Genomic DNA, 18,756 nt, shown 5'->3' with positions numbered 1-18,756 from the left:
AGGTTCTTGGCTCTGTGCGTGTTTAGTCTCCTAGATAAATTTTAGAATCAACTTGTATATTTCTAAAAATCTTTCCTTTGGGACTGGGATTCTAATTGTAATGGAATTGATGTCATTATAATCCTAATTTTCCTCATCAGGAATATGATTTGTTTTCATTATGCCAGGTCACTTTGAGTGCCTTCCATTCTTGTGTTCTTCTTATGGATCTGATGGCTTCTTGACGTCTGTGCACTTTTTTCCTAGCTTTAGTTACACAGAATTTTCTTTTTCCCTTTGATTAATTTTTTGTAAAAAAAAAAAATTTACAAAGCACACTCAAAGTAACTTAGGCAAGGGGGCGGGGGAAGAGGAGAATTCTTTGGAAGGCAGCCAAGGCCCTGCCTGCAAGCCAAGGACAGAAAGGGGAGTGGGCCTCATAGGGAGGATGGAAACAGCCTGTTTATTCTCCTGGTGATGCTTCCTTAGCTTGGTTTTCTCTCCCTGTTACAGTTCCATTTTCTTTAGTTTTTCTCTGTCTTTCACGTTTCTGGAAGCACTGCAAAGTAGAACAGCTCTGGCTCTAGGGACTACCCACATCAATGGAGGATTCTCAGATAATAACTGTGAGCTAGGGAAAACAGGCTTAAAAAAAAATCAAAGGTCTCAAGGCACCACATCAGAACATCAAAAGAGTGCTATTTTTGCCGAAGAGAAGTTGACTTGATAGTTAAAGTTCACTTGCTGGTTATAGCTCCACCCCCCACCCTCCCCACAGCCAGTTTCAGGGGCTGACAGTTTTTATGGTACGGGACTATTAATTGCACAAAATGCACTGGACCCATGAGATTGTGTGTAGGAAGTTTCTGCATTCTAGAGCTACACCTGTAGCCCCAGATTTGACAACTTGAGATCAAGATGACTGACCCAGCCAATCCTCTCTACTAGCCTTTTCACTAAAAACAAACACTTGCGTGTATGAATGTTTTGCTTGAATGTCTGTACACCATGTATGTGCAGTACCCATGGAAATCAGAAGAGGGGCTAGGACCTCTTGGAGCTGGAGTTACAGATGCCTGTGAGCTGCCATGTGGGTGCTGGGAAATGAATCTGGGTCCTCTGGAAGAGCAGCCAATGCTTTTTAACCACCGAGCCTACAACTTATTTTAAGTTTCTTGTATTGGAAAGGGGTGTTTCCTAAAAGACACTCCAGATACTCCATCCAAAGAAATGTTTTCATAATGTAGTCCAGCAATTGATACCAACTGCAGACCAAGGGGCCCAGGGAAAAAGCTACAGTGGCAATTTGGAAGCTAGAAAACTTGACAGTCTTGCTTTCGTTACTCATTGAATGACCTTTGGAGGTAAATAGCCTAACCTCGGTGAGTATAGTTCCTTATTTTCAAACCTAGGAAAACTACTTCTTTTAGTTTCGGGTGCACTGAGCCGTAAAAACAGTTAAAAAAAAAAAAAAAAAAAAGAAGAAGAAGAAGAAGAAGAAGAAGAAGAAGAAGAAGAAGAAGAAGAAGAAGAAGAAGAACTGGGTTCAGGTGGTTGATTACTAGTGGCCAATTTTTGTTTTTGAGATCGGATCTCACTATGTAACCCTGGATGGCCTGGAGTTCACTATGCAGACCAGGCTGGCCTCGAACTCATTGAGATCCGCCTGCCTCTGCCTCCAGAGCTCTGAGATCAAAGACCAGGGGCCAATTTGGGAGTGTGCTGAGCCTTAAGGAAAAATAAAAGTCTAGAGACTGAGGACTATGACAGCAAAGGGGAGGTGGCTGATACAAAAGCTCTTCGCAAGGCGGAGGGCTGTTAAACTGGAAAACCAGTATTTGTTTTGGATGAGTTTTTTTTTCCCTACTAATAAAAAAATCCCATTTCTCCAAACTTTGCTTCCCCGCCCAGATTGCAAACAAGGAATCAGGTTTCCATCTCCACCGAAGGGGCTGCCCGGAGCCAAGCTGGACTTGGGGCCCACCTTGGGGCCCTGCTCCGGGCTAACTGCCAGCTCGTCCGACTGACACATCAGCTCGCCCAGGGCGTGGTTTCCGTCAGCGAAGGCGGGCTTTCCGGTAGGTCCTTTGTCTTCCGGGGCGGGATTTCCTTCCCTTAAGGCGTCTGGCTGCAAAATTGGTTGGAGTGCCGATCGCGCGGGTCCATGGGCTCCCGAGGCCCTGTGTTTGTGGAAGGGGGTTCCGAGAGGACTTTTTCCATCGCGCGACGCTTCCATTTGCGCGAAAGCTCCGGGTTTTCGGCGCCGACGCCCACCTGAAGCTCTTCCGCTTCCCTTTTCCCCCAGGCTCCGCCCCCAGCGTCCCGTGGCTATGACGACCGCTCCGCGGGACTCTGTGGTTTGGAAGCTCGCGGGGCTGTTGCGGGAGTCGGGTGAGTGGACTTCTGGCTAATCTGGTTTGGGCGTCGTGGCTGTGTTCCACACCTTCCAGAAGCGCCCGGAGTCACCGAGTCACTGCCGGCGGGGTCACGAGGCGTCAGAGTCTTCTGGGTGTGTTTCTTGTGACGCGTTGCTCACTGTTTAGACTGTCTAAACTCTAGCCATCTCAAGTACCACTTAACCCTCCAGAGGGAAGGAGTCATTATTAGATTAAACACTTCGAGACAAGAACAGAATCACTTGTACAAAAAGCAAGCATAGCACCGCAAACACCTGAGATTTGGAGTGAAACCGACAGAGGTTAATCCCAGCCCTCTTTCAGACTTGGATAAGTTTTTAGAGCCTCGGTAGTGTTTGCAGATAGGTTAGCATAGTGATTGTACTGAACGGAGAAGATTACCGGGATTTTTAGTTAGCTTATCTAGTGCCGTGTGTGCACACATAATTAAGGTTCACAAGAGACAGTGTTAACTATAGTTGCTTCCTTCGGTGCCTGGGCATGGTGAGGCTCACAGTGTTACAAGGTTGGCTCAGTTGTGGTAGAAACAAGCTTTGACTGGATATCAGAGATGTATCAGTTACCAGCTGGATGATCACGATCAAGAAGTTCTTTGAGGGCCGAGGATATGGTTTGGTATCGGGGCATGTGCTTAGGATGTACAAAAGCATCAATCCCTAGCCCCACCCCTCTTCCCACTCCAAAAGTTGAGATTCTTCTTTGAGCCCCTGTCTGTAAGGTGGGGTTAGCAGTTGTCTTTGGGCGCTAATGATGAGATTTAGATGAGGCAGCAGAGTCGTTTGGCATAAGTTACCTGGTTAACATCAGCACCCTCCATCTCTACACTCCCACAGTGACATCTGTGGAATCTCCCCATAGCAGTTTCGTATTCTGGCTTGTATTAATAATTACTCCCATGCTATGCCTTTCTGGACATCTAAGAGACTTCTTGAATCAAATTTCTGTCTATACTCACTGTCTAATCCACGGAAATCTCCTTGCAAGGTTGTAAGATTTATTATTCAGCAAAAATCTGACATGGCTCTTGGGCTAGGAATCATGTCATGCGTGAATATGATTGTGGGGATTGAACAGTTTCATGTCTTGATTATGGCTGTGGTTGTCACAATCTATGCAAACAGCATAGAACAGATACTGTAACCGTTATACCAACACCGATATTCTGGTTTTGATAACTGTACTGTAATTCTGTAAGTTTGTTTGGGGGAAGTTGAGTGAAGAGTGTAGGAGATCTCTTTGCTATCTCTCTCTCCCAGGCTGGCTTCAAAATTATGATCTTTCTGCTTCAGTGTCTTATTCCATGGAATTATAGATTTGTGACACTATACCTGACTTCTGCAACATTTGACTTCTTGATTTTTCTTTTTTCTCTCTCTCTCTCTCTTTGAGACAGGGTCTCACTATGTTGCATTGTTCTGGAATTTACAGAGATCCACCTGCATCTTTCTCCCAAGTTCTAGGATTAAATGTGTGCACCGTCATACCTGGTGCACATATACATACATACATATATATATATATATATATGGATATATTTATATCCATATACATATTATAAATACAAATATAAATATATATGGATATATTTATTTATATATATTCTGAAACCTGGGTATTTATATATCCATATTTATTATAAATATAAATACAAATATAAATATATATGGATATATATCCATATATATTTATAATTTTTTTGAGACAGGGTTTCTCTGTGTAGCTTTGGCTGTCCTGGACTTGCTTTGTAGACCAGGCTGGCCTTGAACTCATGTAGATCCAGCTGCCTCTGCCCCCCAGACTGGTCTCAAATTCACAGAGATCCAGCTCTCTCTGCCTCCCAGTGTGGCACCAATCCCGGCTTCAGAATATATTTTTTAAAAATTCTCCCCAGCTATTTTAACTGTGGTCTCCTGATGGAATGATGAATGGGAAAGTGTCTAAAAGATGTCCTCACAGGGCTAATAGTCTCATTTGGTAAAGCAGCTTTATAGAAGTATTCATTGTAATAGACAGTGATGTGCATTTCAGTGTTGTTGCAGAATTTCTATAAACGTGCATGTTATTCTTGCAACCAGAAAAAGAAAGAAAGGTCAACACAATACAGTCAGCCTTTGTGTAAAAAGTGGGTGAATGCAGTGTGGAAGGAAGTTCAGAGGTGTTATTTCTTTAAATGTTTTTGTTTTGTGCGTGGAGGGCACCTTTTGGGTTAGGGCCAGAGGACAGTCAGGAGAGTGATGCTTCAGAAGATGTCTGCGTATTCTCTGTGACGGGGCCTCTTAGTGAGTCCTGAGGCTTGCTGATTAAGTAGGCTGGCTGAGCCCCAGGGATGGTTCTATGTCTGCCTCCTCAGTTCGTGCCACCATGTGGGTGGTAGAGGTCAAATTCAGATTCCTATGCTTTCTCAGCGAGTACTCTATTGACTGAGTCATCTCTGCAGCCCCCAGAGGTATCACTTTGAGAAGGCTCTCAGGGTGAAGTTGATCTTCAGCTTGGCATTAGAAAGGGATGCATCAAAATGAGAGAGCTGCGGTCCAGGTGGGCTATGTTTCTAACACTCTAAGCAGCCTAGGCTCTTTCGAGTAGAAAGCAATAGCATTTGGTATTAGGCTAAAAAGCTAGGAGTTTTGTTTGTTTGTATTTTAAATGTAGAGCTGTAGATGACTTTGAGCTGGGGAGGAGGTAGAAAGTTTGATCTTGCCGTGGACTGTCTTCATTACGGATGAGAGTGGGTGTGTTTTGGCGTCCCAAAAGGAAAGGCCTTTCATTTTGTCCTCCTTCCTGTGTGCCCTTCTTCCTGCAGGGGATGCCGTTCTCTCTGGCTGTAGCACACTGAGCCTGCTAACAGCCACACTACAGCAGCTGAACAGAGTGTTCGAACTGTACCTGGGGCCATGGGGCCCAGGCCAGATGGGCTTTGTGGCTCTTCCCTCCCACCCTGCCGACTCGCCCATCATCCTCCAGCTTCAGTTCCTCTTCGATGTGCTGCAGAAAACACTGTCACTCAAGGTCCTAGAAGGGGCATGGGGACAGGAGGTGCACAGAGCCTTCGGGAATGGTGGAAGCAGGGGAATGGGTAGGGTGGGAGAAGGCTTTGAGGCTGAGACCCAGGTGATGTCAGTGCTATGGGTAGTTATGCCGAGGCAGTGGTACTGATGAAAGGGAGACAGCAATGCCTCAGTAACCTGAATGGTCCTTTTTCAGCTGGTCCACATCCCTGGTGTTGGCGTTCCGGGGCCCATCAAGATTTCTCCCTTCAAGTCCCTTCGGCAGCTGGAGGTGAGGGACTATTGGAGCATATGGGCGGTGGGGGGCGTGGAGTAGCTAGTGCAAAACAGCCTTCTGGGGGTGAGGACAGAGAGATGGCCTCTTTTGGTGGGAGGTCAGTTCTGAATGTACGATTGTTCTTCAGTAACGGCTTTTCCATTAACATTTCCCTAATCTGTAGCTGGGCTTTGGGTCTCTTCTCTCCTCCCCATCAGAAAAGGTAGCGATGAGGCCTTTGCCGTCTTTGAAGCTTTGCTTACCTCCTTACTTTTCTTCTCTGATACCAGCTTCGAGGAGTCCCCATCCACAGCCTGCATGGCCTCCGGGGCATCTACTCACAGCTGGAGTCTCTGATTTGCAGCAGGAGCATCCAGGCACTAGAGGTAAGGAGGGTGAGGTGGGCGGGGGCTGATGCCTTGTCCTGAGAAATGTAGAAGACCAAGCTTTGTGGTTTCCCCCCGTGTTCTCCCTCCCTCTGTCCTGTGTGACCCCACAGCACTCTACATACACCTGTCTGTGTGTTTACAGTCACACCAAGCTGTAGATAGCCTAGTGTCTGTCTCCCTATGGTCCACATATGCTCCCCATAGCCTGCTCTTTTGGGACAGACACTTGAGTTTTCTTCAGAGCTTCGTCTCTAGGTATAGCCTGGTGTACATGAATGATGGACTGGATGGTAGAGCATGCACGGGGAGGACGTTGAGAATGAGGTAGTACATATGCCTGTCCCCTACCTAGGAGCTCCTGTCGGCCTGCGGTGGCGACCTCTGCTCAGCCCTCCCCTGGCTAGCTTTGCTTTCTGCCAACTTCAGCTACAATGCGCTCAGCAGCTTAGACAGCTCCCTGGTGAGTGTTCCCCAAGGGAAGGGGCTTTTGGAGAGTTACAGGATGGGTCCTTTGGGAGGAGTGCCAGCTGTTTGATAGGCATCCTTGTGCGAAGAACCTTTCCGTGCTTCCTTTTCCCGTCCCCCTCAGCGTCTCCTGTCAGCTCTGCGCTTCCTCAACCTGAGCCACAATCATATCCAGGACTGCAAAGGTTTTCTGATGGTAAGTGTGAGCTGCCTGAATGCTAATGAACTTGGCCCTTTCGTGGCTCTGCTCTCACTCACCCCCAGATTAGCTTGTACTCCACATTTGCTCTTAGGCCTACATGGAGCCCCATCCTGAAAGTCAGAACTGGGTGTGGGTTTCCCCTCTAGCGTGTGACAAGGCAGTTCTGACCTCAGCTTCGAATACCTGGATGACTTGGGGCAAACCAGGAAGCTTGTTGGTTTGTTCACCTATAAAGGAGAAATTCCAGGAGTGGAGAGTGCCCGTGCCACTTAGCCTAGTGTGTGGCTCAGAAGTGGGAGATCTTATGATGATGATAAACCTTTTCCCTGTGTCCTTCCTGTCCTCCATTAAAGAGAAGTAGGGCTGAGTACTTGTTAAGGTGGTAAAGACATACTTCGACGAGAAATAAAGTTTTCAAAGGAGAGAAGTGTTCAGAGTGAACCAAATGGAGCTTGAAGGAGTCAGAAGGGGATGGGGTCCTCAGCATACTCAGAGGATTGGGAATTTCCAGGTCAGCAAGTGGCTGTGGATCCACATAAATTGCATTTCGGTTTTCTCATTGACTGCACTGGTTGTCGAGGTTCCTCTTGTTCCTCAGAGGCTTGGAGATCGGCCCTGTCTTTAGGTGGTAGCTGAACCAGAGGGTATCTTCGGTTGCTTTTAATGTTCCTCAGAGCCTTGTCTTTTAGGTGGGAACTTAGGATTGGAGTCACCATCCAGGAGTATAGCCTGGAGCTGTTACGAACATGCTAACATTTGTTCAGGTCTTTGAGTGTGCGGCAAAGGAAGTCCTTTATGTTGAGTTTGCAGTGTTTATAGGCCAAGGTGGGTGCCTAGAGCTTTGTCAAATTTAGAACCTTTGTTTCCTCACCCACCGCCAGGATTTATCTGAGCTGTACCATTTGGACATCTCCTATAACCACTTGCACTTGGTGCCAAGAATGGGACCTTCGGGGGCTGCTCTGAGGACTTTGATACTGCGAGCCAATGAGCTTCGGAGCCTTCAGGGTGAGGAGGACATGTGTGCTGTCTGGAAGGGGATCATATGGGTGTGGCTAGGATTGGCTTATTGATTACCAACATCTAGAACCCCGTGAGGACTTAGAGATAGGACTGTGATACAAAGATCTGTCCTTCTCCTACCTCTGTTCTCACACACAGACCACCATACTCTCTTACCCACAATACACCTCTAGAAGGCCTCTTCCTTCTTTTCCTATTCCCTAGGTCTTGAGCAGCTGAGGAAACTGCGGCACCTCGATGTGGCTTATAACCTTCTAGAAGGACATGCGGAGCTGTCACCACTGTGGCTGCTGGCTGAGCTCCGTAAGGTGAGACATGAGTATCTTAGGGGCCTGGGAGCCACCTTCAGGTCTGGTTCTCCTTGTGTCTTCTCGCAGGGAGGATCCCTGGTCAGCTCACTCTCCTTCTCTGCCCCTCAGCTCTATCTGGAAGGTAACCCTCTGTGGTTCCACCCTGCACACCGCACAACCACTGCTCAGTACTTGTCACCTCGGGCCAGAGATGCCGCTCATGGTGTGAGTGATTATCTAGTGTCCAGCCTGAGTGGGAGGCCAAAGGCCTAGCCACCCTATGGTGCTGCTAGTACCTGGAATCACTGGGGAGGAGCTCTGTCTCAAGCACTGTCCTCTCCTTTGTCTTGCACAGTTCCTGCTTGATGGTGAGGTTTTGTCACTGAAGGATCTTCAGGTTAGTCAGATTGGAGTGGGATGACACAAAGGAAAGGCCCAGGACACAGGGTGGGAAAGCTCTTCCTGATCAGTGGAAAGTAGGATCCTCCTCTTGGCTAGCTCAAACAGGCAGAGGTGCTCCTTTGGTTCTGACCTCCTTCCTGTTGTCACACACCAGATTTTAGAATCTTCAGGCTCTGGTCCCGTGGCCCAACCTCCGTCCTGGCCAGTGGGGAGTGCCACCGAAACCTCAGGTGGCCCTGAGTTGAGTGATAGCCTCTCCTCTGGGGGCATTATGGCCCAGGCCCCGCTTCGTAAGGTTAAGGTAAGTGGCATCTTGTGCTTGTTTGTGCCTGGGCTTGGGCAGTCTCTTCTTTTGTTTATTTTTTGTTTTTTTGAGACAGGGTTTCTCTGTAGCCTTGGCTTTCCTGGAACTTGCTCTGTAGACCAGGCTGGCCTTGAACTCATAGAGATCTGCCTGCTTCTGCCTCCTGAGTGCTGGGATTAAAGATGTGAGCCACCTCCACCTGCTGGTCTCTTTATTGGTGCTGTGGGTTTCAGTAGACTAGCAGCAGTGAGGCCTTGTCCTTGTTAGTGCTTGACATTTCTGGTAGGTTAGGTAGGTGGCCATCATTAGCCAGGCTAAAGGCTCTGGCTTTCATAGAACTCCATCTGTTTGTCCAACCAGAGTCGAGTCCGAGTGAGGCGGGCTAGCATCTCTGAGCCCAGTGACACAGACCCAGAGCTCCGAACCCTGGACCCCTCCCCGGCTGGTAAGCTGACCCTACCTGCTCACTCCCTTCCCACCTCCCTCCAGACCTCTCTAATCTTCATGTTCCCTTACATGTAAGCGTCATAGGAGAAGTTTGAGTTGGGGGTGGTATGGATTAATGCGGAGGGCCCCTCAGTCCATTATCTTTTTAGTTTTGCCCAAAGAGAGGGGACCTGCTTCCAGACAGCATTCTCCTAAGGAACATGGATTTCATAGGGTGCTAAAGATTCTATAATGAAGAGATTTTGTGGCTAGAACTGTTTAGGAAGCATAAGCTGAAACAATGTGAAACAGGCTTCTTTCCTATAAATCATCTCAGGGTCTGAGGCATGTGGCCATGTTTTTGTGAATCTACTTTTCTTTGGTGTGTGGTTCAGGATTGCTTGTGGTCACAGTATTCTATAGGACACACCTGAGGACATTCTTCTGAGGGGAAGCCTGTTGAGGGGTAGCCATAGAATGAGGCTGGGGTGAACCAGGGGTTGGGTAGGGCCTCACTCTATGTCCTCCTCCATCCCAGGATGGTTTGTGCAGCAACACCGGGAACTGGAGCTGCTGACCAGCTTCCGGGAGCGGTTTGGCTGTGATTGGCTGCAGTATAGGAGCCACCTGGAGACCTCGGGGAGCCCTCCTCTTACCACCACCAAGACTCCTGCCCTTAGCACCCCACCTCTGGATGCCCAGAGCCTGGAGACTACATGCAGCCCTCCAGCCACAGGGCAGAGCACTAAGGAATCCCCACAGAAGGTGTCAGAGGAGGGCAGGGTGGAGCCAGAGCCCCACGAAGAAGAGAGGGAAGAACAGGAGAAAGAAGAGGGATTGAGAAAGGACCTAGAGGAGGAAGAGGAGCAGGAGCAGAAGGAAGTGGAAGGTAAGAGGCCTGTGACCATAGAGACTATGACCAGAGTGGTACTGGGATGTCAGAAGGACCATGGAGAGGCCAGGCTGGGTAGCAGGCCACTCAGAGAGCAGAGGATCCTGTCTTCACTCCAGTTCTCTCTTGGTTTCTCTGCAGCAGAGCTTTGTCGCCCCATGTTGGTGTGTCCCTTGCAGGGGCTCGGGGATGTGCAGGACAAGGAATGCTTTCTCCGAGTCACTTCTGCCCATTTGTTTGAAGTGGAACTCCAGGCAGCTCGGACTCTGGAACGGCTGGAGCTACAGAGCCTGGTAGCAGCCGAGCTAGAGTCAGAGAGTGGAACCCAAAGAGAACCAGGGTCTGAGGTGAGTTGTGGGGTCAGGGGCTTGGGAAGTGGTGCTTGGCTTTTCCAGAGTCATCTTGGACAGCCAGTTGGCTCCTGTGTGCTGGGCGCCGGCTGGGTGTCTTCTAACTTCTCTCATGAGGACTTGGGGCCAAGGAGGAGTTGCTGGGTGTGGGAGGAGTTGCTGTTGTGTGTGACTAGGGAAGGTGGGCTAAAGGATGGATTATGTCCAAGAGCATGGTGTCAGCACCAGCATTGTGGGGTCCAGAGTTACTGTTTTTCTCCAAGATCCTTGTAGGCCTGACCCCATTTCCTCTTGCCCACTGCTGTCTTCTCTGTTCTTCTTGCACAGGGCTCAGGTCCACCCCCTGGGCCTCCAGTTCTTGCTCTACGTTTTGCTTACATTTGTCCTGACCGGCAGTTGCGTCGCTATGCTGTGCTGGAGCCAGATGCCCATGAGGCCATCCAGGTGATGAGGTCCAGAGGCAGGTGGGAAGGGTGGAGGGAGCAGGTCCAGGCTGGAGGGTTAGTAGTCTGCCAGGCAAGTCCACCTGCTCACAGCCAGCTGTCTTCTAACCCACCTCCTTTCAGGAGCTACTAGCTGTGCTGACCCCCTTCACCACCGTGAATGAGCAACAGCCTGGGGAGGCCAATGACCCCCAGGGGTCCAGATTCCAGTGTCTGCGTTGCAGCTGGGAATTCAAGCCAGAGGAGCCCAGGTTGGGACTGGATAGTGAAGAAGGCTGGAAGCCTCTGTTTCACAGTACAGGTACCAGCTGTGCCCTTGACCTTTCTGCCCACATAGCCCCTCCACATACAATGCAGGAAGGTGTCTCTGAAAGGAATGTGGAGAGGGAGCCCCAAGGAAGAAGGCCTTAGGGGAGTAGGAACATCTGTTTGTCATGGAAGAGAAACAACTGCTGCATTTAACAGCGGAAAGGAGCAGAGTCAGGAAGTGCTGTCCTGTAAGTGTGTTTAAACAGGCTCCTTCTTTCATCACTTGATGGCTTTTGGTTGTTTGGGGATAACATTTCAGGAATGGCATAAAACCTAATGAGCCCTCAGGGCAGCACCCAGTTGTCACGTGCCCTCTATGCAGTGGCTGTTGAGTGAGCTGCTTTGGGGGTTGGCACAAGTTGTCCTTCCTTGAGTGACCTTGGAAGCACTTGGTAGAATGCAGCGCCTTGTGGTTATCTCTTTGTATTCTGATCTTGGGATTGCTGTACTGTAGATCAGTCAAACAATAAGGGCTTTGAAGACCTGGAAGAAGGAAGGGAAACTCTGGATAACAGCCATGTGAGATGCACAGTTTTTATCAGCCGCACTTCTCGGCAGCAGACAAAATGCTCTGGTGTTCGTTGCCTGCTGTGAGCCTGCCCTAGCAGGCCCATCAGGCCTAGCCACAGAAGCAGTGGGACGTAACAGTCCTTTCTGGATCCTGGCTATACTCCATAGGCTCGGTGGCTTCTGCATTCCTCCTGTTATGGAATCTCTCTTTTAAAGTTTTTGATGTTTTGAGACCAAGTCTCAGATAGTTAGGTTGGCCTCAAATTTGTATGTAGCCGAAGCTGGCCTTGGATTTATGACAGCTCCCTGCTTCAGCCTCCCTCCCTCCCTCCCTTCCTTCCTTCCTTTTCTCTCTCTCTTTTTTCTTTTTCTTTTTTGAGACAGGGTTTTCCCATGTAGCCCTGGCTGTCCTGAAACTCACTCTCTAGACCAGGCTGGCTTGGGACTGAGAGATCCTCCTGCCTCTGCCTCTCTGCTGAGACTAAAGGCCTGTGCCACCCCACTTGACTGCCTCAGTCTCTTGAGCGCTAGGATGACAGGTGTGTGCTAACTTGCCCAGGTTTCTTGTAAGATTTGAATATGACAATAAAGCACCAAACATAGCCTCTGGCACAAAACAAAGGTCCTTCACATGTGGTAGCTACTGTTATTACCTCCAGTTATATAGGTGTGGGCAGGGTATGTATGTTATTTAACTCTTTCTCTCTTTGCAATATGGGGTCTGAAAAGTTTTGGTGGGGCTGCCATATGATAATATTGCTGTGGGGTCTAGCACGTGCCTAGAGAATTGTAGCTACTCAGTACCTCTCATTATCCACATCCTTCTTTTTTTTTTTTTTAAAGACAGGGTTTCTCTGTGCAACCTTGGCTGTCCTGGACTCACTTTGTAGATCAGGCTGGCCTCAAACTCATAGAGATCCGCCTGCCTCTGCCCCTCTGCCCCACTGGGTTCTGGGATTACATGGTGGCATGTGCCACCATGCCAGGCTTTACATCCTTTATTCTTTACCTGTATCCACTCACCCATCCTGCTAATTCCTTGAGGCAGACACGGTCTTCATTCTCATCTTACATATAGTAGTCAGGCTCAACAGTAGATGACTAACAGGTGATTAATCTGTTAATGAAGCTGGGATTTAGACCCAACTGGCTTGAGGAACCTCCTTGCCTTCCCCAATCTGTTGATTTTGGTCTTTGTTGTTGTTATTATTATCATCATCATCATCATCATCATCATCATCATCATTATGTGTGTGCACATGTTGTATGTTTTTCATGTTGCTGTGTGCATATGTATGTATATGTATATGTAGAGGCCAGGTGTTGACACTGGGAGTCTTCCTCAGTCAGTCTCTACCTTATTTTTTTGGGCTATTTATTCACTGAACTTGAAGCTCATCAGTTTGTCTAGACTGCATGGCCATTGAGTTCCAGGGATCTGTTTGTCTCTTCCCCAGCAGTATATGGTACCACACTGCGTCCCCCACCTCCAACCCCTGAGACAGGATCTACCTGTGTAGCCTTGGCTCACCTGGACTCACTTTGTAGTCCAGGCTGGCCTCAAACTCACGGCGAACCAAGTGCCAGGATCAGAGGCATGCGCCATCACACCCTGCTCAGCACCACACGGCTTTTACTTGGGGCCTGGGGATCTGAACTCAGATCCTCATGCTTGTGTGGGAGGTGCTATATGGATTGAACCATCTTCCTAGCTCCTGATTTTGGTTTTTCAGGCATCGCTAGTGAAGCACTGCAGTGCTTGATTAACCCAAGGCTATGGGAGGGGACCAGAGCAGGACTTGGAAACTAGAAGGCATGACATGTTTTTAGGAAGCTGTTGGCTATGGGCTAGCTTGGCCCTTACTGGGATGGGAAGGGATAGGTTAGAGACTGTGCTCGGAGATGGGTTTGGGAGTGGGATAGTGGGAATGGTGACTGTTATTAGAGCTGGAGGTAGAATCTACAGGGTGGCAGGGAGCATTATGAGCATGGCGGGGTGTGGCCTTGGGAGGCTCACAGGGTCTCTGTCCCTTCCTCCAGAATCTCCCGTTGTATGTCCAAACTGTGGGAGCGACCATGTGGTTCTTCTGGCTGTGACTGGGGAGATCCGGAATAGAGAGCAGAACCAGGAAGACAAATCACCAGATTCCTCCCAGCCCCTTGGCTCTGCCTGTGGCCTTGCCGACCACAGTGGCCATCCCAGCACCTCTGATGGCATCCCACCTCAGGCATCTACATCCCAGGATCAGAGCAGCTGGGGCCTCAGCCCACGTGAGTATAGGGGGAATGAGGTAGAGGTGTGCTTGAGGGACTCTGGGGGAAGGTAAGTTGGAGCTGTGACCTCCCAGAGCCAAGCTGATGACCCATCGATTGCTCATAGCCCCTGGACACTCTGGTCTTCGCTCTGTGGACCACCGACTCCGGCTCTTCCTGGATGTTGAGGTGTTCAGTGGTTCTGAGGAGGAGTTCCAGTGCTTCACCAAGGTCTGTGCCACCCACCAACCCATGGCCATGAGTTGAATGCTTGGGTTTTGGCAGCAGCAGCAGATATTTGCTGTGTGACTGTGGGCATGGTCCTTCACATTTGAGGCTCAGCTGTCCCCATCAAGGAAGGGAGAATGCTCCTTGACTCAGGGAGGAGGCTGAGAGCTGCCATCGGTCACTCAGCACAGTTCGGCACCTGGCACTTGGTAAATGGGTCCTGCCGTCAGCACAAACACACGGCGTCACTCCCTTGAATCCAGGATTCTCAGGCTCAGCCATCGGCTGCCTCCTTTTCAGTCTCACAGACACAGGATTATGCAGTGAAGCTGCTGCGGTCAGGGCAAGGTCCTAGAGGGGCTGTGATCCAGCCTGCCTGGGTCCACACTCTAGGAGAAGGGCACTGTAAATGCACAGAGACCCAAGAGGAAGTAGCTCGTGAGACAGATGGGACAGCCAGTGTGCAGGGCTAGAGGCAGTTGTCCTCAGGGTTGTCGAGTGGGTAAGCTGTTCAGGAGCAACCTACAGTGTCTGCCAGGGAGTTTGGATGGGATCCAGGACCTCCCCAGAGGAGTTGAAGCAGGGGAGTGATGGTCACGTTTGTTACCGAAATAGTCTTGCCTGAGTGCGAAGGATGGGTTGGAAATGGTGAGAGGACACTGGGGAGGCCTGCTAAGAGACTCTGGGGTAGGTAGGTGAGAAGGCAGACTGCAGTCAAAAGTAGTGGAGATGAGAGGCTGCTAATGACAACAGTGACAGTGGTTGGATTGCAGCTCAGATTTTGGTTTGGCACCTGTTTCCTTGGTTCTGTTTTCTTGTTTCTCATCAACTTTCCCTTCCCTTAGGTGCCAGTAGTGTTAGCAGGCCACCTAGGGGAGTTTCTGTGCCTTGTGGTTGTGTCTGACCACAGGCTTTATCTGCTGAAGGTGACAGGGCCAATCTGGTGAGTGTGCCAGGTGTGTGGCTGGGGCAGTGCCATGGTGCTGCCAAGCTCATCCTATCCTCCTCTTCATTCTGGTCACTCTGCTCTTTCCACAGTGGGCCTCCTGCGAATTGGCTCCAGCCCACCCTGGCCATTCCTCTGCAGGATCTGAGTGGCATGGAGCTTGGCCTCGCAGGCCAGAGCCTTCGGTTGGAGTGGGCAGCTGGGACTGGCAGCTGTGTGCTATTGCCCCGAGATGCTGGGCAGTGCCACACCTTCCTTGAGGAGCTCACTGGTGAGGGAGAGGCTGGGAGGGATGGACATGTCAAGCCTGCGGGGCCTGCTCCTCAGTTTGATGCTCACCAGTAGACTGTGGTCCTGGAACTTCCTGCTCCATCAGCGTCCCCCTGACCCCCATAGAAGTTTCTGCGGTCCAGAGCCAGAGTCGAGGCTGAGGTAGAGGACTGCAGAGGCCTCTGAGGGTTTCTGTTTCTGGCTGCCTCTATCCAGGTGTTTTGCAGTCCCTGCCTCGCACTCAGAGGAACTGTATCAGTGCAACGGAGGAGGAGGTGACCCCACAGCATCGGCTCTGGTGAGTCCACAGCACATTAGGGTGAGGTGGTGTCCAGGCCTTCTCTTGACAGATTCCAGACACAGTCCCATCCTCGTGCCCACACCTTCCCACCTACTCCCATTCTTTGAAGTCTACTCTGCCCTGGCTGATCCTCCTGTGTCTGCTGTGGTCTCCACAGGCCCTTGCTCGAAAAAGATACTTCCTCAGAGGTGCCCCAGTTTTTCTACCTTCGGGCCTTCCTGGCTGAAGGTAAGGCCGATACCGCAAATGCTTTCATGGTTTCTGTACCTCATATTGTGCCTGGGTCACCCTTATTGCCGCTATATTACCCATGTAATAATTTTCAGTTTCTGGAGTCTGGATTCCTCACTCTTGCAGATATGCCCACACAACAGGCTGGGGGTTTTCCCACTTCTCCAGGCAGGGTCAGGGGGTCCTCAGAGCTTCAGCTGGCTAAAGACCTTAGCTTTGGCATCCAGCCTTCCTAAGTGGCAAGATATGCTCCACTCATCCTGTCAAGAGGCTATGGGCCCTTGATTGGGGTGGTGGTGTGGTAGCTTCCTCATAGAGGTCGTCAGGGCTTTTGGCTGTTAGGGGTCCTTGGATATGTGGAAGCATAGTGCTGATTTGTGGCCCCCTCTTGAGTGTGCCTCACACTCTTCTCTAGGGCAGCGCTGGGACACTAGTCCTGGAGAGCTAGGCCTGACATAGACGTTCACTCCAGGCATCATCTTGCCTATCTCTCTCTCTCTGCAGGCTCCTCTACCTCCCCTGTGTCCCTGTTGCTGACCTTGTCCACCCTATACCTATTAGATGAAGACCCTGCAGGGTCTCAGGCAGAATCTGCCCTCCCAGCGGTGTCCGGTGAAGCCTCTGAGCAGCCCCCTCCTCTGGGCTCAGGTCCTTCCATTCAGGTCAGGGAGCAACAGCCGCTCAGCAGTCTGAGCTCTGTGCAGCTATATCGTACAAGCCCTTTGGACGTGCGGCTGATCTTCTATGACGAGGTGTGTGTGTGTGTGTATATGTGTGTATTTTCGTGCAATGTGGAGATGCATCTAGGAAAGATGGGAATTGGATTGGGATGGTGCTGAGGGAGGGGCAAGCATACGGTAAGCATACAAAGTCTGGATGTGAGGCCTGCGTAGAAGCAGCAGTCAGCAGTGGGAATGTCCTGGCCTTGGAGCCCTGTACTGAAAAATACCTAGCTTATGTGAGTTAGGGGCAATCAGCCTACCTACCGTATGCCGACTATTTGACCTTCACAACTCCAACACAAGGAGGAGGTGCTATTGTTTGTCCTGCATTATAGCTGATGTAACTGAGGCTCAGAGACACGAACAAACTTGCACAGGTCACAAGGGTTAAAGTCAGGAATTGAACCTGCACAATTGGAATTGACTCTAGAGCTCACATTCCCTATAGCATGGAAGCTTAGAGATGTGACTGTGTCCACCAGCCCACTAGAGCCTGCAGTCAGTGCTGACTGGAGTGTCTTCAAGGCTCAGAATCAGCCCTTTAGTACAGTCACATGACCTAGGGAGGGGAAGAAAGGAAGAGGAGAAAGAGCCTTTAAAAGTCAAGAGGGTGTTGAGTCCTCTCCTGAAACCTCCCTTGGCCTCTTGGCATGTCTCCTCCCATGTCTCCCCTTCAACTGCTTGTTATACTAGGTGTTCCGACTGGAGAGTTTCTGGGCACTCCGTGTTGTGTGTGGAGAGCAACTGACAGCCCTGCTGGCCTGGATTCGGGAGCCCTGGGAAGAACTGTTCTCCATTGGCCTCCGGACTGTAACCCAGGAGACTCTGGACCTTGACCGCTGAGGCGCCCGCCCCAAGCTCGCACTGACTCACTCAGGAGTTGCACTGAGGAAGCCCCTTCTCCTGGTCTCTGGGTCTGTCTGCTTCCCTGGCTGTCGCTGGACAGGGCTAGTGAGGCCCAAATGACCCACAGCTCATGGACAGAGAAATGATCTGGCTCTTGGGTGACCTGCCTGGTAGAATGGGCTAAGTGGTCAGTGAAAACATTTCTCCAGGACTTTCAGGTATCAGTAAAGTTGTTTCCATGCCAGATGTCATGGGCGGCCCATAGAACTATCTCCCACATAGCCTGCCACCCCCTAATCTCTTCCTGGAAGTAGCCTTGTTTGCACTATGAGACCTGCCCCCAGTCCTCCTCTGTCAGAGTGGGACTACTGACCCAGTGTGCCCAATCCGCAAGCAGGCTGTGACCTATCAGGTGGCCTTGCATGGGATCACTGCCAGTCATATAGTTGGGCCTCTTAAGACTTTTTGTTGTTGCTCTTTTTGAGACAGGGTCTCACTGTGTAACCTTGGCTGGCCTGGAACACTCTGTGTAGACCAGGCTGGCTTTGAACTCATAGAGACCTGCCTGCCTCTGCCTTCTAAGTGCTGAGATTAATGGCATGAGCCACCAGATGTGAGAAAGTTGTGAACTTCCCTCCGCCTTCCCGAAGTTTCCATTTGAAATAAAGACCTGTAATAAAAATATTCTGTCACTGTTGACTCTGTAAGTCACCTCTGGAGCCAAGCACTGTACCTGTCCTGAAATTACAATGTCCACACGTGTATATGTACACAGGTCCCCAGTTAGACCAGCTTTCCAACCTTGAGATGGGTTTTTAGTGTTAGTTTCTCCCAGGCAGTGCCCTGCCGGGTCTGGTGGGAGGGGGAAATGCTGATTCTCGGGACTGGCGAGGCACTCCTGGAGTGGCTGTCCTCTGGTGTCGTCTATGTAGGACCTAGACAGGCCTGTTAAGAGGCTCACAAAGTAATCTCACCTACTTCTGTTTTGCTCAGAGCTGCCCTGAATTCTTAATTGAAGTAAATTAAAATTTCCCAAAAATATTAGTCCACTTTCTCAGTGGTGTGCATGGCTCCTTCCCACCGTGACTTTGTGCTGTCTGAAAGCAGGACTCTGAGGTAGGCCTGCCTCGCCTCTGGCTGAAAGCCACTTCTGCACAGCCTTCTTAGCAAGTGCATCTCCAGAAATGGGTCACGGTACAGACAAAGAGAAGAGTCTCCAGTCGTTTAGGCTGATGGGCAAGGGAACTTGAGTAAGCCTGGGGAGACAGAGAGGTGTCTTTCAAGCCTTTGTGCTTCC

The 18,756-nt window shown here is 50.1% G+C and overlaps 1 protein-coding gene across 1 annotated transcript; it reads left to right on the top strand.

Annotated features, from left to right (window-relative positions):
- The first annotated feature begins 2,093 nt into the window (after positions 1–2,093).
- Positions 2,094–18,167, top strand: Stk11ip (serine/threonine kinase 11 interacting protein). The gene is made up of 24 exons (XM_055616346.1): positions 2,094–2,370; positions 5,197–5,402; positions 5,598–5,672; positions 5,948–6,043; positions 6,399–6,506; positions 6,636–6,707; positions 7,595–7,721; positions 7,941–8,044; positions 8,156–8,251; positions 8,382–8,423; positions 8,583–8,729; positions 9,093–9,177; positions 9,697–10,047; positions 10,192–10,397; positions 10,728–10,844; positions 10,967–11,144; positions 13,703–13,933; positions 14,043–14,146; positions 14,989–15,086; positions 15,182–15,360; positions 15,576–15,657; positions 15,818–15,888; positions 16,396–16,643; positions 17,307–18,167. The coding sequence occupies exons 1-24, from the start codon at positions 2,310–2,312 to the stop codon at positions 17,454–17,456; spliced, it is 3,234 nt and encodes a 1,077-aa protein (XP_055472321.1). The 5' UTR covers positions 2,094–2,309; the 3' UTR covers positions 17,457–18,167.
- Positions 18,168–18,756: the final 589 nt, after the last annotated feature.

Source organism: Psammomys obesus, unplaced genomic scaffold (assembly GCF_907164565.1).
Source record: "Psammomys obesus unplaced genomic scaffold, mPsaObe1.curated_primary_1811, whole genome shotgun sequence".
Taxonomy (NCBI): Eukaryota; Metazoa; Chordata; class Mammalia; order Rodentia; family Muridae; genus Psammomys; species Psammomys obesus.
This window is presented reverse-complemented; position numbering and strand designations above follow the sequence as displayed.